At 39.1% G+C, this 22,752-nt stretch overlaps 1 protein-coding gene across 17 annotated transcripts in view; it reads right to left on the reverse strand.

Moving 5' to 3' along the window:
* Nucleotides 1-3,660: 3,660 nt before the first annotated feature.
* MAGI1 (membrane associated guanylate kinase, WW and PDZ domain containing 1) overlaps nt 3,661-22,752 on the reverse strand; it is an 869,123-nt gene continuing 850,031 nt past the window's right edge. For 15 of the 17 annotated variants that reach the window (XM_068253813.1, XM_068253811.1, XM_068253812.1 and 12 more), the window contains 3 exons: nt 19,797-19,946; nt 13,076-13,214; nt 3,661-4,652 (listed from right to left, as the gene is read on the reverse strand). In XM_068253813.1, the coding sequence (XP_068109914.1) occupies nt 3,847-4,652; nt 13,076-13,214; nt 19,797-19,946 (1,095 nt within the window). In that variant the 3' untranslated portion in view covers nt 3,661-3,846. Of the gene's footprint in view, nt 4,653-5,900; nt 5,990-13,075; nt 13,215-19,796; nt 19,947-22,752 lie in introns of all 17 variants that reach the window. The other 2 variants (XM_068253822.1, XM_068253818.1) reach the window with 1 other exon arrangement.

The raw sequence follows: 22,752 nt of genomic DNA on the forward strand, positions 1-22,752 counted from the left end.
TCCTCATTATGGTCCAATATTACTCAGATGAGAGCTGCAATTTTTTGTCATCTAAACGCTAGGAATGGCCAATGAGATGCAAATAATTCTGAATTGAATGCAAATTTTATGGTAATTTTAGGCAATAATACACAGCTTGTAAAGTGACCAATCAAACAGCAACTACTATAGTTCATTGGTCCATTTCCAAGCAGCATAAATTTATCATAAAATGTGCATTAACTCAAGACTTACTTTTGCATCTCATTGACCATTCCTACTAATTGCACACATATGAATAAATGGTGCACCTGCGGAAAAAGCTACACGTGGCCAGTCCTGACAGGCCTGTCGGCAAAAACGAAACTAGCTGGCAGCGGGGGACCAGAGGATTAGTGAGTGGCCGCGAGGGCACAGGACTGCTGCAGGGGGCTGGTAGAAGCCCCAGGTGAGTAAAACTCGTTTTTTTTCTGGCTTAAAGAGAACCCGAGGTGTGTTTAAAGAATGTTATCTGCATACAGAGGCTGGATCTGCCTATACAGCCCAGCCTCTGTTGCTATCCCAAACCCCCCTAAGGTCCCCCTGCACTCTGCAATTCCTCATAAATCACAGCCACGCTGCTGACAAACAGCTTGTCAGAGCTGGCTGGGTTTATCTCTATAGTGTCAGTCTGCTGCTCTCCCCGCCTCCTGCAGAACTCCAGTCCCGCCTGCATCCCTTCCTTCCCTGCTGATTGGAGGGAAGGGACGGGGGCAGGGACCGGAGCTATGCAGGAGGCGGGGGAGCAGCGGAGACTGACACTACAGATGTAAACACAGCCTCACAGCACGGCTGTGATTTATGAGGGATTGCAGAGTGCAGGGGGACCTTAGTGGGGTTTGGGATAGCAACAGAGGCTGGGCTGTATAGGCAGATCCAGCCTCTGTATGCAGATAACATTCTTTAAACACACCTCGGGTTCTCTTTAAGCCAGAAAAAAAAACGAGTTTTACTCACCTGGGGCTTCTACCAGCCCCCTGCAGCAGTCCTGTGCCCTCACGGCCACTCACTAATCCTCTGGTCCTCCCCTGCCAGCTAGTTTCGTTTTTGCCGACAGGCCTGTCAGGACTGGCCACGTGTAGCTTTTTCCGCATTCCCGACTGTAATTAGCGCTATTGCGGACCTCAACGCGTACAAAAATACGCGTTGCCGCATATCTATGCATTCATAATGCTGCAATGCATATTTTTGTATGCGTTGTGGTCCGCAATATCGCTAATTACAGTCGAGAATGTGGAAAAAGCTACGTGTGGCCAGTCCTGACGGGCCTGTCGGCAAAAACGAAACTAGCTGGCAGCAGGGGACTAGAGGATTAGTGAGTGGCTGCGAGGGCACAGGACTGCTACAGGGGGCTGGTAGAAGCCCCAGGTGAGTAAAACTTTTTTTTTTCTGACTTAAGGTTCACTTTAAGCTCCCCACTGTTCTCCAACCCTGAAAAAGTGCAGTAAATCAGGCTTATCATGAGGGAAATATGGAAGTGGCAATTATCGACTTCCTCCAGAAAATGCTTGTTGTTGATCTGCTGCCTATAATATTTTGACAAAAAAAAGGTAAAGTATGCACAGATTTTTAAAATTCCAGTCAAAACACTGTTTTGTTCTGCGCAGTCAAAAATACCAGGTTCCATATTCTTCTAATGACAGTTGTACTTTTCAGGATTAATTAAGGTTGGTGATCTCCAAGCACTGACTCATGAGACACTATGAGTATGATTCATTAATCTTCTTCAGGACTTGAGATCAATGGAGAACAAAGATCGTAAAAGCCTGGCTTCAATTTATTAAACATTATGGTATATAAGGTGGCAAGTTTGCAACCCCATCTGATTTATTTGGATCAAAGTGATGCCGAAAAGCTGTTGTCTAACTGCAATTTGATCTATGCCCACATAGCAATCAATTGTTTTAACAAATCTAGGCTGTTATTTAAGACGTTCTGACTTTAAGGGAGTGCACGCAACTACAGTCATTTGCCAAATCACCAGTGTTTCAGCAACCATCTTTCTAGATGGACATAGCCAAGGCAAGGGCTGTAAACGTCTGCTACTTACAGCATATCAAATTTAAGTCCACCCCTAAATTTGACCCTCTTAAGCTGGAATGTTAGAATTACTCAAATATATGTCTACCCAGAAAAGTTAATAATTGCACTTCAGGACAAGGAGGGGTTAATGGCGACACTTGGGGATCAGGAGGGGTTAACACCTGCAGTAAAACATGTATTGCACACATTATGCCTCCTGGTCCCCAAGTGCAGCTATTAACCCCTTCTGGTCCTCAAGTGCAGCTATTATCCCCCTCCTGACCCCCCAACTCTCTCTCATCCCTGACTTGCACCCTGGATGTTAGTCTGTTGGTGAACAGATCTCCCTTTTGCTATGTCTCCCAAGCACCCTCCTTCTTCCTTCCCCCGTGACTGTATGCAGAGCTAATGCAGTGGGAAGTGCTTACCAATTCCACCACTAGCCGCCAGGACCTTCATTTCCTCTCAGTGCAGCTCAGTCAACTTGCATTAGCTCCCCTCCATTAGTTCCTGATGATGTCACTGTCGATATACAGTAAATCACTAATCAAATCTCGCCAAAATGGAATTTGATTGGTCTACTTTCAAGCTGCTTAAATTTTCATAACCCTGCATTAACTTGGGACTTATGTGCAGCCCTCTGACCTCTTCTAAACAATAGCAATGTTTAATAAATCTAAGTCATGTTTGCAGTATTAATTCTGATCTCCTTTCCTAAACTATCAAAGTAAGTCAGGTCCTGTGGCTCCAGGGCCACTTTCTTGTCACCCTCACAGCAAGACATCCCAGTTAGAAAAATGTAAAATCATAGAAGCATAGAATCAAACTTGCTATTTTAGGCCTTTAGCGTATAGCAAGCACTGCAAATGTTCAAAGGAAGCACATAAAGAATAAACATTTTATCGCACAGAGATAAGTACTTAAGTTCTCAAAACTTGCAGGCTACAAGGTGCCACAACTCTGGTTCTCACACAATGAACAGTTTCTTCAGCTGAACACTTTGGTGGTGGAAAGCACTGCAAGAGTTGCATTGGACTCTTCCACGATATTGCCACTGACCTGCTTTATGGCCTATAGCTATGCAGATTAGACACAAGTTAACTTTGGAATGTTGCTTGCAAGCTGTAGCCCAGTAGTCTGCTAGTCTCCGAAATGCTATATGATTATTTTGAGGTTTCAGTTAACTATGGCAAGAACTTTTAGCAGGTGGCATGACCAATTTATCTGAATGCCCACCTAACAAAAAAATGCTAATGTATCTTTTATCAAGTGTGCTTATAGAACTCCTTCATTAAATTAGTAGTCTTGAGTATACTCCTATACTGTTCTACCTTCCATTTCATCACTCAGACTGACTTTAGATTCTTCAAAGATGTTCCCACCACCAGCATACTAATTACATCAATTGCAACTGAACACAATGAACAGTCAGAAAAGAAAGAAACCTAGTGAAAAACTGAAAAAAAAAGTTTACAGTTTGCTGTCCAGTGCCATGAACATGTTCTAAAGAAGAAATGTCAGAAATTAAAGTCCAAAAGTGAATGTAGTCAATAAAACACCTTCTTGAAGAACATGTTAGATCCCTTAGGGGTTTACATTTGGCAAATAACTTAAAAAAGATACATCAAAAATACTTTCTTTAATATACATCAGGCACAACACTCCGTAGTAAGGTTTCATCTGCATAAAACATTTCATGGTACTATAGGGTCATTATGTGTCAGTTGTTAGATAAGTAAGACACTATAAAGAACTTTTGTTCTCAAAGCCTCTTTAAAGAAAGGCTGGAATGTGACATCAGATTGATCAGATACTGAGGTCTGTGCTACATTCCTTATACGGTCTCCTTCGTTGTTCAGGGGGATGTCTAGCATTCCTCATTGTATCAGATTTCAGACTATGTTCATCCCGATCTCGGTTGCTGGATTTTTGATCTCTGTGCCGTCTGTCAGGGGATCTTTCCCTTCTCCGTTCTTGAGATCTTTCTCTCCTCTTTTCAGGGGAGCGGTCCCGTCTTCTGTCAGGAGATCTTTCCCGTCTTCTGTCAGATGACTTTGCTCGTCTTCTTTCAGGAGAACTCTCTCTTTTTCTATCAGGTGATCTTCTTTGATCCATAAATCGATCCAGAGATTTTCTTCTACGGCTGGGTGACCCATCCCTTTTTCGCACTGGGGACCTTTCTCTGTTTCTTTGCGTAGAACTATCTCTCCTTCGTTCATAGCGATCTCTCTCTTTTCTCTCCAAAGTATTTTCAGCACTCCTTGCACTTTCACCTCTCTTGTCAGAAGACAGTTTTTTCTGTCCATTGACAGCCATTTTTTCCCCTTGCCTTGGCCGCCTGGCCTCAGGGGACCTGTCCCTTCGGCCACTCTGTACAGAATAGTTTTTAGAGGACCCATTCCAAGTGTGATGGTCATTATGTTGTCTATTGTAGTCCCTGCTGCCCTTAGGATCTTTGACATAAGTTGTTTTTTCCTCATGCTGTAATGACTTGTGAGTATTCGGTGAGTAACTGAACTCCAATGGCATGTGATGTCTTTCAGATGATAAAGTGTTCATTTTCGAAAGATTTTGTGTGCTGGCTGTGGGGCTGTTCCTGTCACTGCTGGCTTCTGGAGAGAAAAACATAATATTAGTTTTGCAAATAAGCTAAAACGTGACCTTACTCCTTATGTTAGTGTACGTTGCACAAGTTTGTTAATGCAGTCAGAACGAGTATTAACCGAAGCCTGTTAAATTAATTGATTCACATAAACATTTACTGAATGCATACATTAGTCAATGAGTGTTAGCTTTAAATCCATTCTTCATTTCCAATGTAATGGTCTTTATTGGTGCTTGACCGTCACTGACCATATAACAGTACAATCTTAAGACCACTGGAAACTGAGTAGTTTCCTGTGAGCAGATTGTGGTCTTACAATTGCTAAGGGCTTACCTAAAAGTTCATCCTCATGTAGAGGGTAAACTTTCTACTGTTATGCAGGCATGGTGGAAAATGGAGTTGGCATCTGCTATTCTTCCTACTTGGGGGGTGTCACATGGTCACACCCACCCAACTCACTGTCACAATTCACGAATGAGGGGAAGGCTGTGCACTATGCGTCTATTTGGTGTTAACATGTATTAACCATATTGCTATACATTTTTGCTTGTTGTGTTATGTGTCAACCTTGTTAGACTTTGCACTAAACTAATATTAAACCCTTTCAGTAACGTTCTATGTTTGATAATCTATCTGTTTTAGACTTCATTTAACCATGATTTTCACCTAAATAATTCCTAAGTCAGCCAGTTACCCCCTAACCCTACCATTTTAGGTGAAACTCCATCCATTCAAAAACTTATGACAAGAATACTATCCTGGTTATTTTCACTTTGATCAGCTTCCAACAAACTTTCTATTAGAGAACAAACAAAATGCATTTGTTTATGCATTTATCAGGTTCTACCTAAAGCACTGCATATTTTGTAGAGAAAGTAAAAATATTCAAATTGCATTGCAATATCTTTGGCCTACTATAATGATGTTACTCTACACACTGTCCACTTTATCAAGCCACACAACCAGTAGTGCTTTGTCTTGTAAACTATCGACCATGCTTGGACATATACTTATTTCTTAAGAACTTGTGGTTGGAATAGGACATTAAGCTTGCAAGCGTACTTTTTGTAATGTGGTTGCGATGGAGTAACAAGGCTTGCTTCGTAAACATCCAATAGAATACTTACATGTACAGTTTAGAGAAATGTAGCGTGTTCATGAGTTGCTGGACACTTAGAAAGTTTAGCAAAAGCACAAGCAATGGGTAATCATTAGGCCACAGCACATAAACACCTAGTATTACTTAGCTACAAACCGTAGTTTGATTTTGGCCCATAAGGTAGATGCAAGGCTCGGCCAGCTTGTCATTTCTCATACATGCAGCGATATTAGGAGGTATCATTGCTGAGGAAGGTATAGCCCCGCACCAAGACAAATGAAGAAGAAGAGAGAAGGAAAGAGAAAAAGCAGAAGATTTAGAAACCCTATAAATTAAAAGAGGAACGGAGAAACAGATATATTGAATCTTCATATTTTAGGATGGTTTATTATTATTTTTTTTTTAATTTTGACCAGGCTGGCTAGGTGACATCCAAATAAGGCTGTGAAAATTGCGACTTCTATTGTGACATTAGGCATCTAGAATGTGAGGTGTTTTTTAACAGACAAGACTATAATATTTTTTTTTAAAAAGGGAAACATTAACAGGTTGCCAGAAAAAAAAAATGACATTACATTCAACAAAAAAATATGTGTGTGTGTATATATATATATATATATATATATATATATATATATATATATATATATATATATATATATATATATATATACATACAAGTCCACAACAGACCACAACATTAAAATTAAAATACAAAAAAAAACTCATTACAAAAAAATACAGCCTCACTATGAAGCATGTTCCATTTAAGAGGCGTTAAGCTGGAACTTCACATTTGTTATAATGGGGAGCATGAAACAGATGACCCCCCATATCAGTATATACCTGTACAGCTTTTAGCAGCAAAACTTTCAAAGTCTCTGCATTATAGTCTTTATTTTATACAAATAAATAAAGCAAAAATTCTGCCAAAACTCAAAGAAACTCAACTGGCTTCCCATCGGTCTCATCAGTGCAACAGCCATGTCATATTGAGGTCCGTTCCCTCATAATAGGACAGTTCATACAACGGGTACGTAACAATACAGTGCATCTTTAATGAGAAACCATTAAAATAATGGAACTTAAAATATATACATAATATACTTGCATACAGCAATATATTTTGAACAAATCATTGGGATTTTATTTCTTTTTCCTGATTTTAATCTTAAGAAGATGGTGAGGGTAAGTTGTAACTTGCTTAAATATTACTATAAGCTCTAGTAATATGAGCTCTAGTCAATGCTAATGCATAGAAAGATTACAAAATAAAATTACATCAATACCAAGAAACGTTAAATTAGCAGCGGTTTTCAAATAAATTTGGGACTTTTGACAACTTCTGTTAAAAGGGAAGTATTCTGTGTTTTTTATTTAAATACATATTTTGCGGTCTAGATTTCTAAAATATTCTCAGCATTTCACAAAAATGAGCACACCTCTCCCGTTTTGTAAAATATAGTATTTTTTTTTCATGGGAAAATACTGAAAATATGACACTTTGATACAATTTAATGTCCAGTGCCAGTATAAGAAAAAGTATGAGATTGATAACACCATATTTAACACATTTTGTCCCCATTCACACCCAAGATCTTGAAACACAAATGTCTAATTAAAGTGGATCCGAAATAAACTTTTACTCAATTCATAATTGTGTTCCTTTCATATAGTTTATAGGGCATTCCTCAAGCCAAATACTTTTTTGTTTTTGGTTTAATGCTCTAATTCTCTATAAACTAAACAAGCCTCGCCCACAGCTTTTCAGAGTGCCTTGGCATTTTCAGACAGTAGCAAGGGCTTATGGGAGCTCAGTCTGGGCAGGAGGGGGGGGGGGGTGTTACTAGCCAGAGATTTTAGAGGCAGAGGGGAGGAGGGGGAATTAGGTTTTCACAGGATGAGGGCTGGAGATGCAGATCAGCTTGCCTGTGTGTATTGTTTACAAACAGAACATGGCCGCAGTCATTGTCTCACAGGAAGAAATAATCATATTCTGTTGAAGCGGTTTTCAGCTAGATTTTCTGTGTAAACTAAACAAGTTACTTCTTATAGTTAGTTTTTCATCTCGGATCCGCTTTAAGCAGGACTTTTTTTGCGAGTAGTTTTGACATTATTGGCTTTGTGTTAAGTTAATATGTTGGGACAGCAAATTTACTCTGTTATACAAACTGTACACTGACTACTTTACATTGATATATGTAAGATATATAGATATTGTAAGATATAAGTGTATAAGTATCTTCATTGTTGCCCATGAAGAGATACAATAAAATATTTACAAAAAAGAGCGGTGTACCCACTTTTGTGAAATACTGTATTCATTAAATAACAAAATATAGTATTAAAAACTGAACAGATGTTTTCTTTTCCTGGGAAATAAAAAGTATTTACTTTGCACAGCGCCACGGAATATGTTGGCGCTTTATAAATCAATAATAATTACAAATAATGAATGTTTCTTTTATTGATACTCTATCTGCTCTGCTGACTTGCCCAACAAGTGTTTTTTATCTAGGAAACATTTTTTGTTTTATTACCCTACATGTCTGTAGTGAACAATGGGGCTTAAAGAGAAACCATACTGAAAGCTACATAAAAATTGCTTATTTTTTTTTTACAATATTACTACATTACAATGGGCTTAAACTTCCTGAATTATAAAATCTTTCCTCACCCTAATTTACATTCTGAAAGTTATCACGTGGGGACACATTTAGTGCTGTCAGGTGTGTGAAATAAATATCTGGTCTCCCAGAATGCTCTGGGAGGAGAATTCCACATAGCTTAACAGCCTAGGCTGTGACATCACTGGAAGAGTGGGGGAAATATCAATACACAGATAAAGGAAGTATTACGGTACGTCTTTTAAGTGCAACTGTCGGGCATAAAATCAATTCTTTATATTTATCTGGTAAACAAGTAATAAGGATGCCAACCAGGCAATCCAAAAGATAAAATCACTATTACTTTTCTTGTTGATAAATTATCATTCCCCAGTTTACCTGACTCCTATTTGGCGCACACAAAATTTGGTACACAAAAAGGAAGTTGCAGGGCATGCTGTGTTGTCCTTTTTTGCTTCTCTATTTCCCCTCAGACTTAACTAATGCAGCCTGATTGGCTGAAGTCTCTTTCCCTCCTGTTTTCCCCTCCCCCACCTCTGTTCCGCTCTGATTGGCCAATATTTCTCATGCTGAGACAATGCACTTTCTATAGTGGAGGGCGGGCAAATCAGGCAGAGGAGTGTAGGGCAGGAAATGACATCTGGCTTGGCTTCAAAATAGCCACACTTAAAATGGGAAATGCTAAGAAGGATTTTCTCTTTTTTACTGTACAAAAATCAATAAAATCAAAACGTGGACAGTGCAATACATATGTTATGTAAGTACGGAAAGTATTTATCTACTTATAGTATGTGTTTTTTTTTCTGAGATAGTATGGCTGACAGCTCCTCTTTAAATACAAGCTACCAAGTCAGGAACCTTGGCTTCTGCAATGTCAGAACCTTGTTTAACAGACCAATAAAGAGGTTTGCTTTTATATTTACATAACTTTTTAGTAAAACAGGGAGATTAAAAAAACATGTACTATGTAGTAGGTTCCCAATTAGAAAAAAAAAAAGGTTTTCTTTCAGTACAAAAAAATTATATATTTCATTTGATCCAATATATCTCATTTTTTCCTCATGTAACCTGAACTATGTTCAGCTACAGTCTAAAAGTATTTTTTTCAGCCTCCAAATATCTCTCTGCCACAGTTTCCCCTAAAGATGACACTGATAGCTAGAACAGCAAGTATGTGCGCAGTCCACTGTTTAAATACTGCATTTGTCTGGGCTATGTGGGAATGTACTTCAGAAGTTTATTTTTATCAGACCTACTGCATGACACAGAAAATCTCATCTCAACAGGACAAAGATTTGGTATTGATTGTCTGAAAAGTGACAGCAACAAAGCTATAGATATTGATCGGTGTCAGATTTCATATTTTACAGGAATAGAGAGACTTCAGTCTCATACAAACATTCAATGGTGAAGCACATTAGTGTGGCCTATTGCTAAAGAAGAACTGTAGTCAAAATAATGAATAAAATTGTGTTTTTTTGTTTAGAATATTGATTTATAGAGAGTACAGTAAATAAAATTGCTTTTTTTTTTTGTTTACAATATTTATAAGGAGTATAGTAAAGTACTGGCAGGTGAACTCTGCAGAATGTTTATTTACTGAAAATTCTAAAGCCAGTAAAAAAAATATATCTGGGGTCCCAGAATGCTTGGGGGTGGGGTGGGGGGGGGGAAGAGTTAATTCCGCAGAATAAAAAGCCTAGGCTAAGCTTCAGCATAGCTACATACCAATATAAAGCAATATATAGCTACAGGAAGTGTTTGTGATGTTGTAACTAGGGTATTTAATGTAAAAGTGGGTATCCTGAACAATAAACTTCATTCTACTATATGTAGTTACAAGTTTCTCTTTAAAATGGCACAATTATTTTAACACCTGATTTACTACTAATACAATTCTTCCTAACATTTGACATAGGTACAAGCCATTAACTGGCACATGTAACTATCTAAATTTCAACTCTAAATTGATCAAGGACATTTTACAAGCATTAAAATTATTACTGAAGAATCTGTGTAATACCATATGTGAGTATATAGCTCTCACTAGTAAAATCTGGGGAATATAATTGCTGACATTCTAAGAAATGCTAGTTTCAAGGCTAACATTGATAATCTGGCTATAACCTTTTCTAAGTAATTCACCGTAAACGGGTATGCAGGTTGGGAGTTCTCACATTCCTGGTCTACAAAGATGAAGTTTACATTATAACCACTTTCAAAACCCTGTAAATTCTCCAGCATAATGCTGTAATCCACATTGAGGTAGAGTTTAGAGTACAGATATTGTTTTACTCCAGAATAACAAAAATCTATCCAAATCCTATCCTTGAGTTCCAGAACTGTAGCTGCACATGTCTGTCCCACTTACTGTTACAGGGACAAGTTGTCATTGTGGCCAGATAAAGGAGAATCTCCCTAACAAAATGATGGATATTTATAAAAACCTAATACTAAAAAATGTATTGACCAGCAAAATTGTAATGTCAAGTCCCTCCTTTTTTCCAGCACCAAGGCTCCATTTTCAGCTATCTAAACCAAAGTTTGCATACAAGCTCAGTAAAGAGACCTCAGCCTTCTGAGAGTCTGCATTGTGAATATAATATGTGTTAGCCACAATATTTCTGGCAATAAAGCTAAAAAGGAAAAAAGAAAAGAAAGAAAGAAACAGCAGAAACTTCCCTTTTAAGAAAAGATTAAATCAGATTACTCAGAGCAGTGACGAGTTTCCATGGTGTTATGGTACAGTAATTAAAGGGATGGTATAGTGATTATTACATTTCTGTTATAGGAGAAAGATATATACTACTTAATGGCTAGCTCAGTACATTGATAAAGCAAACTTTCCAGACCTTTAAAGTTTCCTCATCTCATCTCATCCGATACGTCTTGTGAAGAAACTATAAGGGTTTGGAAATCTTGCTCTTCCAATTTATTGAGTTAGGCACCAAATTGCATCATCCTTATTCCAGTTTTGCTATAACTGGTCAATGGTATGCTATACTGTACATAAATAAATTCACTTGTAACAATTTTCCTTTTAAATTAGGAAACTACGAACTAGTAGAAACTGTTGTAAATATGTGTATTTGAGCTGTACCTGCTGGTTTAAATGGCAAATTACAGGTGTCAAGTCTCCTGAGGTAACTAATACTTAAGTTGTATTGTTACCTATGGCCTTAAAGAGGAACTGTAGTCAAAATAACATAATAAAATTGCTTTTTTTTTTAAAATATTCATTTATAGACTATTTAGTCAGTGTTTGCATAATCTTCCTCTCCCTGATTTACATTCTGAAATTTATCACTGGTGGTGACCTCTTTAGTTCTGCCAGGTGATCTGTACAGAATGCTCGTTACTGAGAGTTCTACGCACAGAGGGAGATATGGTTTGGTTGGCAGTTGGAAAAAGCTGTTATTTCCCACAATGCAAGAGGTTTACAAACAGCAGCCTGTCAGGACCTTGGTCATGACACATGTGGGTCTGATATATTAGAAAAAAAGGTTAAGATTTCTCATAGGAAAGGGGATACCGGGTACTGACTGGAATGAAGTTCAATCCTTGGGTAAAGTTCCTCTTTAAGGTATCTCGACTAACTAACAGTGAAAACAAGAGAACTTTCTAGTTAAAGATTTGCCAGTCAAAACAGCAGTTCCAAAATGAAACTGTCATTTCTACTATTTCAGATGTTTCCAATTAAGAATCAAATACATTTTAATGTAGCAAAATAGGGTACTTTACAACACTTTAATAGCCCGTAACAGTATTTTAATTCATGATTTTTTATAACTTCAAGACTAGTAAATTTGTCAAACCCTTTTCCAGACCAGTACAGATCTAAAATATGCCAATGCCCAATGAAATTATAGTAATCTAATAAAGCATAAAATGGCAATAAAAAAAAAAGAATGGAATGACTAAATGTCTCCACAATGGTTCATAAAAACTTTGAAGACCTTTGGTTGGGACATACCCTATACAGAAATATATAGGAGCCTTCAGCAATTCTTTTTAAATAGGAATATTTTACAATATCCTAAAATTAATACAGTATTCGCTAGAACATACTCTCGCATAAAATAGAATTACGTTCAGAATATTCAGTTCCCTGATAACATATATATCTCCATACTCTTTAAATAAATTTCCTTTTATCCACGTAGGCTTTGACAAATAAAATCTATTTTTATCCGGTAAACACTGCTTAAAAAAAAGCAGGAAAATCAACCATTCACAGACTTTATGTTAGCAGTGCAGGCAAATTAGGAAGAATTCATAAAGTGTGTGATCCCCATTACATTTTTTTTTGTAAATGGCAATTTCCTTATTTGTTACAAAAGAATCATAACAGTTTGGCACAGTTCAATACAGTAGAGTTTTAACAAATAGACGATTTTTTTTTTTACGTTTCTCCTTGACCAAAAAGATGCTACGTTGATTTTTTTTTTTTTGTTTTGTTTTTTTAAATCCTCATACTGAGCCCCAAAGTCCACAGAAGCAAGCAGAGGTTGAGGAGAGCGGAAATTCAGTACAAGCGAAGCAATTAATCAGATTTCACAAGAGTTGGTAAGACACTGGTGATTTTAAAGAAAAATTTTTTTGAAAGGAGAAAAAAAGTATTTCCTGCTCCAGATTCTTGACAGAAAAAGATCATTCATGGAGTGATGGTAGGGAGCAAAGGAAGGTTTTCAGTGTTTGACCCACCATATTCTGGCACAGAACCATCCCCGCGTTTCAGACTAAGACGCACTCGCCGACCACCATTTTTAATCAGTTCAATTGCCCGCGTGTGCTTCATGTTCTTTGTGGTCTCTCCATTAATTTCCAAAATCTCATCGCCAACCTGCAAAAAGCAATGCACAAGCTATTATTTCACTTCCAGCAAGAAACAATAAACAGACTATTTCATACTACAAAAAAAAACAAAAAACGACCTGAAGGATTCAAAACAAAAAACTTAAGTATTAAACGTAAATCTATTGTTTACTTCTGTGAAACCTGCAAAGAAAGCTTTAATTCCGTATCATTGAGGGATGCTATAGTCTGACTGGGTCCTGACTGGAAAGAAACTGTCAGTTGCGTAACTGAATATGAACCCTTTCAGGGAGAGAAATAAGAAAAGGAACACAGCATAGGTATTTGTATTCTTGCCACTGTACATGTACACCTTTAGTTCATGATTTGTCACATGTCACTTAAGGTTCCCTTTAAATGAAGCAAGAAATTTGACTGCTAACTCTGTGTTAATGCTCCAGATTTCACTGCACTGTTCTTCATGTTTCCACATGTGAGACATTTCACATGTAATATAATTCATCTTCCTGAGGTTCACTTTTAACTAATACATAAAATAAATTCCTCATATTCCTGCTAAAGGAATACATAGAATTGTTTTTTTTTCCTTTTCACCAACACCATAAATAATTACACATTAATGTTTCCTTTTTTTGGAGCTCCATCTACTGGTTTGACTGGCAAATTTAGTTTTTTAAGCATTTTTTTTTTTATAACAGATTTTTTATTGAAAGTTTTTCAACAAAACAGAACCGACTCCAGAAGGAGTAAACCCAAACATAACAAAAAAGAACATTAACCTGGATGGGTTACAATCTAGAGAAGATATTGAGAAAGCTGCATTGAGAAATGATTATATATATATATATATATATATATATATATATATATATATATATATATATATATCTCCATCCTATATAATAATAGCCAACTGTCCCTGTGTACAGCAGTGACAGTTGTCTCTGTGAAGCTGGGTTCATGCTTTTTGCTACTGCACTAACCCAGCCTCACAGAGCCAGGAGGACAGGGCCAGGAACGGCCGGGTGTGCAGCGTGTATGCGCGCTTGTGCGCAGTACATGCGATGCGGCGAAAAACAGACCCTAGAGCCCGTTTGTAAACGGGCTTGGGTCTGCTAATATATATATATATATATATGTATATATATATATATATATATATATATATATATACATATATATACACACACATATATATATATATATATATCTATACACACACATATATATACATATACACACACACACACACACACACACACACACACACACACACACACACACACACACACTAGCACATTACATATGGACAGATAAAAATAGCATACTGACTGTTCAGGAAAATACATTAACCACCCTGGCGTTCTGATTAAATCGCCAGGGTGGCTGCGGGAGGGTTTTTTTTTAATAAAAAAAAAACTATTTCATGCAGCCAACTGAAAGTTGGCTGCATGAAAGCCCACTAGAGGGCGCTCCGGAGGCGATCTTCTGATCGCCTCCGGCGGCAAGAAATAACACGGAAGGCCGCAATGAGCGGCCCTCCGTGTTTCGCTTCCCTCGTCGCCATGGCGACGAGCGGAGTGACGTCATCCGACGTCCTGACGTCTGCCGCCTCCGATCCAGCCCTTAGCGCTGGCCGGAACTGTTTGTTCCGGCTACGCTGGGCTCGGGCGGCTGGGGGGACCCTCTTTCGCCGCTGCACGCGGCGGATCGCCGCGCTGCAGCGGCGATCAGGCAGCACACGCGGCTGGCAAAGTGCCGGCTGCGTGTGCTGCACTTTATTTGGTGAAAATCGGCCCAGCAGGGCCTGAGCGGCAGCCTCTGGCGGTGTTGGACGAGCTGAGCTCGTCCAGACCGCTCAGCAGGTTAAGAGAGGTTAGGAGCTCCCTTGGTAACATGCATGAACCACACATCAAATTCAGCTAAGAGCTATATCCTGGACTGAGATGGTAATATCTAAATTAGGTATGACGGTATCTGAAGAGTCAACTCACTTTGACCAAATTTTATTAAATTTGTTAGGCTGATTGTGAGATTGGTAAGTCAGCTTACAAAGAGGTAAAGCCAAATTCACCAACCTCTTCCAGTCTGATAGGCATGGTACCGACCTCAATTTCCAACGTAATATTAGGGACTTCCTAGAGTAGAATAACAACATCTGGAGAAGCAGTTTTTCTCGGTGGCTACATACAATATCTTGCAATATACCTAGCATACAAGCTTTGAACGTAAAAACGTCCAGCAGGCCTAAGATGTCTCTTAGAAAATGGGTTACTGATTTCCAGTAGTTATTTACCTGAGGGCAGAGCCATACGCAGTGGAGGAAATCTGCACTTTCTTGACCACACTTAAAGCAGCGACCATCATGTAAAGCACTCATTCTTTTTAAGCGAGCAGGGAATAAATAAGCTTGCTGAAACCATTTTAAATGGATTAATTTATCAAATGCCGCTATGACTGATTTATGATAGCATTCTTCAAAGTCTTCCCAATCCTCTTTGTTAAAGACTGTCTCTGTGCCCAGCCACCGCCTCCTCACACATGACATTTTGGGGGCATATCGAGATGTCAACAGGAAGGTGTAATATCTAGAAATTTCTTTGGTCCTGTCTTTTTGTAAGAGCAGGTGCTCTAAACCTGAAGGTGAAAGATCTACATCATGTAACCCAATTTGAGCCCGCACAGCATGCCTAAGTTGAAAATATCTAAACAGGGCATGTCTGGGTAGGTCAAATCCCACACGGAACTGTTAGAAGTCCTTAAAACAGCCATCAGAGAATAGTTGATGTAAATATTTTATATAATGCTGTATCCAGAAGCGGGGGTCAGACACAGAGAGAATTCTGGTAGGTTTTTATTAAACCATATCGGTGTACTAAACCAGTGTTTCTCAACATTTTATTGGTATGTACCCCTTTTAAAACCCTGTACTCACCAAGTACCCCTTAGCATAGTAAACATTATCACAAGTACCCCTTGACAAATATATATTTAAAGCTAGTACATGATAATTGGTTCTAAACTATTTCCAAGCCTTTACTATTGCTTTTAAATAGCGAAAACACTAATTTGGTGTTGTTTAAATATTATTTATCATTTTCTACAACTCTAAATTTGTTATTCTTGGTTAAGTATATAAAGCCCGAGTACCCCCTGGAACCATCAGAAGTACCCCCTGGCGTACGCGTACCACACGTTGAGAACCTAGGTACTAAACGATATAGGCCTCAGAGGCTCTTTCAGGAGTTTACGGGTAGTTTTATAAACTTGAATTGTGTTGCGTATGAGTGATGTGCCCTCCCCGCTGCCTGGCACTGAATATCTGTAGATGGCTCCACATAAGGATTCATAAGAGCTGGCAACATCAGCTTTCAGTGCCAATGAAGAGTCCCGCCTATGATCGCTAATCCAGTAAGAGATAGGTATAAATTGGGCCGCCAGGTAATACAAGAGAATATTGGGAACTGCAAGTCCTCCATGTGAGACCGGTAGTTGTAGCGTAGACAAGGCTATTCTAGAATTTGACCATATAAAGGATGTAATAATCAAGTCAATGTGTTTAAATATTATTCGCGGAATCCACCTTGGAGCCATCTGCAGGATATAAAGGAGTTTAGGAGCTACAATCATTCAAATTATGCATACTCTACCGCATAGATTAAGAGGGAGTGAAGACCATTTCTTGAGTCGGTTTTCTACGGATTCTAGAGTTGGCTGTAGGTTGGACTCGAGGAACCCCTCAGGTAAACGCTGGATCCACACCCAAAGTTATTAAAATTTTTCTACTATTTGCAGATTAGATCGGGGGGTAATTTTATTGAGATTGAAGATGTCTAACGGGAAAAGCACTGATTTGGACCAATTTATTGTTAATCCAGACAGCGAACCAAAACGGTCATAGATATGCAGGACTGCATTTAAGGAGGGGCCCGGATCTGCGAGATATACCAGCACATCGTCTGCATATAGAGATATACGTTCCTCTATCTGGTCAACTTTTAATCCTTGGATCAGTTGCGATGACTGAATAGCTTGGGCCAAGGGCTCCTCCGCAATGGCAAATAATAGTGGTGAAAGTGGGCACCCCTGTCTTGTACCATGTGCAATGTTAAAACTATGAGATATTATTGAGTTGACCCTTATCTTAGCCCTGGGGGAGCTGTACAATATACCAAACCATCTCTTAAAATAAGGGCCAAATCCAAACCTTTCCAACACGGCCAACATATAGGTCAATTCAATTGAGTCGAAGTCCTTATTAGCATCAAGTGATAAAATTACTCTAGTTCCAGAGTTACCATGTGGGTTGGTTTTTAGGGAAAATTCACTAAAGCAATGCATTAAACTATCTGGACGCCAATCATGTTCACAGATGCTGCATAATGTTTAAAGGTGATTGCATATATTTTAAGTGATACTTGGAAAGTGATTTGTAATTCCCATTTATTGCTATGCTTTAGGTCTGTAAAAATACAAGAATTTATTGCAGCACAGAATAGCCAGACTCTCTATTCAAAAGTAGGTGACATAGATGTTGGTGAACAACATTGCGGTAGTACTGTCATGCACACACACTGCAAGACAGTATTAAGTTAAGCTATTAGGGCAATCCGCAGTACTCTGGTACCGTGACAATTAGTATGGCAAGACACGTTACTAACGGTAATGCTGGTTAGTAACGTAAGTTACTGTAGTAATGGTACCCCTACTTGAGTACTGTGGTTCTCTAATAGCATAACTTGTGGTATTTGCTGCCTGAAATAAGGGTAATACTGCCGTGCAGTGTCTGTGCATGGCAGTATTACTGTGATATTGTGCATCAACCCCACAAAAGTGTATACATTAAACTCTGTTAAGCAGAACAACATGTTTAAAGTGTTGCTTCACAAAAAGAGTAGAATGCAATGAATTACCCCTTTTCACCTGAGTTCTCTCCTAGGAGATAATTTTCATCTTCTCTGTAAACAAAATTTTCATCATTTTACAATTGAAAATATACCCAAAAGTTGGTGAAAAAGTTCTATCAAATTTATTTTGAGTATTTTCTTGCTTGCTGGTGACTTAAAAGGCATTTTATGGCAAGTTGCTAAAATATCACCTAGGACAAAACTCAGGAGAAAAAGTGAATTGCATATGGGCCCATGAGTTTAACTTACCAGCCCCACACAGACGTCCTGTGCCCGCGCCGGGACGCGCAGTGGCTTGCAATGTTAAAGTCGCAAATATCGGAAGCAAGCCGCGGCAGAGGACCGCTGTGTCCTGGCGTGGGCACAGGATGTCTGCGGAGGGTCGGTAGAAGCCCCAGGTGAGATTATATAAGTGTGTGTGTGTGTGTGTGTGTGTGTGTGTATATATCCTATATAATAATAGGCAACTGTCCCTGCGTACAGCAGGGACAGTTGTCTCTGTGCAGCTGGGTCCGTGCTTTTTGCTACTGTGCATGTGTGCAGCACGGACCCAGCCTCACAGACAGGAGGACAGGGACGGAGCCAGGCGGGCGTGTGAGCGGGCGGCCGGGTGTGCGGCGGGGGCATGTGCAGTACATGCGGCGGGTGAAAAACATAGACCCTAGAGCCCGTTTTTAAACGGGCTTGGGTCTGCTAATATAAAAGGTTTGTCACTTTTACTGAATATTTAATAAACTAGAACTACTACTCACATTTCTTCATGCCATAGACTTGTGAAGAAAACAAAATGTTTTTTGGCTTATAAAACCAGTGGATGAAGCATCAAGCAATTGGACTGTCTCTTTGTAACTACCTATATGTTCCTAACTGAGAACAAACATTTTTCACTAAAATATATATATATATATATACTGTACTGTATTAAGAAATATACAATGTCAATAACTTAGTTGATGAATTGGTAAGAGCACCACCAGCCCTGGAGCATGTCTGCATCCTCCCCTCTTAGGCCTGGAACCCACTGAAATCAGCAAACGCAAAACGCAACCGCTAGCGTTTTGTCTGAGCGGTTTGCAAGTGGATTCATGTGCGTTTTTGGTCATGTTTTGCAACATTGTATTTTTTTGCCCAGCGGGTGCATAGCGTTTTGCGTTTTGATCCTGATTGGTCCTGTGAATTATTTTTCATTTTGTTACAGTGTGCTGAACCGCAAAACGCTAGCAAAACCGCTCAGTTTAGGTTTTGCTGAGCGTTTCCGCTAGCGTTTCAATACTTTACATTGAAGCGCTAACGCTCCCAAAATGCTGCACGTCCTGCGTTTGCGTTTCTGAGAAACGCAAACGCTCCTGTGGAAGTTGCCCCATCCATTAACATTAGCCCAGCGTTTTGGCAAACTGCTAGCGCATCGCAGTGCTGCCAAAACACTGCCAAAAGCGCTCCTGTGGGTTCCAGCCCTTAGTGCTGGAGACACTTGTCTGTTTACTTCACTTTAGGAGGAGTTTATTGGAAGAAGCATATCAACATGTGGCTCAACAACACTTGGTAAGACAGATGAGCATGGTCAGGAAATGTCACTCAGTAAAATTATGTTTCAGCTTGGTAGCAACAATTTGAACTGAAATACTGATTTCAAGCAAAGTTGTGCCTTAAAGCCTGATTGAACCATATTTGGTTGAATAGAAAGATGAAATGTTGATACCTACCCTCATCTTTCCACACTTCTCTGCAGGCCCATCTTCAGCTAGGCGGAGGACATAAAGGTCCATGTTGTACTCCTTTCCTCCTCGCAGGCTAAACCCAAATCCTTTTGTGCCTTTGTCAAGGTCCACTGAGTAAAATTCTGGCTCTTGTTGCTAAAACATAATAAATGAGACATTGGTTGTTAAGAATTCCTAAACCACACTCTGCGGCTACAGAAGTGTATGCGATTCTACAGCCTGGTGAAGTGTCTCTGACAAACATTATGATGCCTTACATCACATCTACACAAAGCAAACAACATTAATTCACAGCACCCTTTTATGAGCAACCATTAGCCTGGATCTTAGTCCTCCTATTCTAGAATTGTACACAAACTCGGGCATTTCATCGGGATGTAAATTAAAACATTCATGGGACTTCATATTAATTCTTGTGTGCATCACCATCCTCTTTGCCTTGGTAACACTACACTGACTAGATGAGCAAATCAAGATCAGCTTGCCTATTGATCGCAGAGTCGTCTCTACAACACCAATGAAACTAATGTAGCAGCTGAAGAAGGACATTGGGAAGCCTTCTGGTGCAGGGATCCTGTTGCAGTTGCATCCTATGCATCCCTTGTTCTTATGCCTCTGGCTGCTGTGTTGCTGGGTAATGAATCAGTAGGCAGAATTGGTATATGTACTGTGCCATGTGACCTTCTTGGTTGGTATGTGGTTTAGTGACTGTACATGTCACATGTCGCTTCTGACTGTTGGTATATTTGCTGCAGTATAAATTACAAGTGAGTAGCTGCTGATTATAGGATGTACTTAACCTTTGTAAATAACATCAGAATGGTGTATATCACTATGTGTAATCCCTGTGCAGGTTGGCTGAAAAAAAGTTTTTTAACTGAGTACAACTGTCATAAGATTACCTCATGGCACAATTAAAGTACACCCTGGTTACCCAAAACACCCTCCCCTCTTTGGGATAGCAGTTAAATTAGAAAACGAATAACGGTCTAAAGTAGTCATTTCTGAAAATGTCACATGACATTCCTCCAGGGCTGAAACTCCAAATTACAAAAGAAAAGAGAACTCACTATGGTCACTGGAATTATTCCAAATTCTCAGAGTGGAGTAGGTAGATATGTACAAATTACTGATGCATCTGTATGGAGTTTTAACTAACTTTGTGCGATTTTCTTTCCTAGTTTGTTGTGGCATTCCTGGATTACAACAAGAACATTTTTAAGGTAGAGATTGTCCATCCCCCCCAATCCATAGCGTTTGGTTGCACATAGCTTCTTTGTTTTATTTTATATCTCTGCACCTTTTTTTTTTTGTCCCACATTGAGATTTTTTAAGTGTGGCTACACTAAACATTTACACATTGTGTGATCTTCTATTCTATTCTACCTCCTTTCTAGTCTCTTCTGTGTATGCCCTTATGACAGCTTCATTACTTTGTTAGCTCAGAATTGTCAAATCTAACCTCAAATCTCACTGAACAGTGCATGTTTTAGGTATACTAGCATTGTTAAAGCTCCAATTACTTCACCTATGCATACATGAGGTTACCCGAGAGATATGCACGGTTGGTGGGACCCGATGATAGGTTAGTAAAGCGACATGTCAACCTGTTAACACACCATCTTTTCTGGCTTCCAATCATTCTTTTTTCTACCGTACTGTAGTTCATTCCCAAAGTTGCATTAGGTATCTGCATGTTATAAGCATTCAGCTTAAGATGGCCACTAACTGTCCAATTTTTAGCAAAATATTATTCTAGCGATCAGATAATTCTGATTGGAAGAAATATCGTTCACTACACAATCAATGAACCAATCTTTGCTTCCTATCTATCACAACCAACAAGAAAATCCAAATTTTGATTTGATGAAAATCCAATCTGACAACTACTGTATTTATATAATCGTTTGTAATCGATTGTGTCCATCAACAAAGATCATTTACAACCAATCAGATCAGAATTTCTGATTCCTCGAACGATTTTTCGCTAGAAATTGGACAATTAGTGGCCACTTTTAGAATCAGAAAAAGGTGATTTCTCCCTGGCAAGGAATTTATAACATACTATGCCTCTGCATACTTCTGTTCTATTAAGACTACGCAAGTTTCGTATAACTACGTAGGAGAAAGAATTTTCTTGAGCATCACAAATTGTCTGAAATACAATCCCTATTGGATAAAATATTTTTGATTCAGTTGTATACATGTGTATAACAGGGATTATGCACAGCCCTTAGGAACCCTGGATATGTTTGATTTAATTCAACACTGGCTACCAAATATTCAGACTGCAGCTGTTCACAGAATTTATAGAAGTAAATATGGTTATTTATTGTATTTATAAAGCACCAACATATTACGCAGCGATTGAACGATCCACAGCACAAACATAAGGCCATGCAAAATAGATGCCTTCTGATCCTGGAAGAGGTGGTAAAAAGGATGAAATTATTTTGTACCCCTAGGCTAGGTTCTCACAATGCTGGATATGCTGCACCCCATCGTGTGTCTATCGACATGTTCCCACTACTCACTTCTGTGAACCCGCTCTTCTGTTGCCAACACTGTTCGACTCCCTATTACCATTTGGGCCCTCCGCAGCTGCTAGCCTCATTGCTTAGCTCAACTGCTCGGGACACTCACTGGTATACAGTATGTATCAGGGTCCTGGCAGGAACATCAGGCTGTCATTGGATTTCAAAAGACCAATACTAATCCTCCTTCTGGGAGGATTGTCATTGGTTTACTGATCAGTGGTTGGCCAATGAGAATCCTTCCTGTTCTTAGGCAGGATTCTCGTTTGTCTATTGGAGCTTGATGCTTTCGCTGGGATTCTGATCTATATATTGGCGAGTGGACCCGAGCGATTAAGCCAACAGTGGCCGAAGACTTGAGATGTCCGAAGACATGTGAACAGAGCAGGAACATAAGTGGCGACCAA

Source organism: Hyperolius riggenbachi, chromosome 9, assembly GCF_040937935.1.
Source record: "Hyperolius riggenbachi isolate aHypRig1 chromosome 9, aHypRig1.pri, whole genome shotgun sequence".
NCBI classification, from domain to species: Eukaryota; Metazoa; Chordata; class Amphibia; order Anura; family Hyperoliidae; genus Hyperolius; species Hyperolius riggenbachi.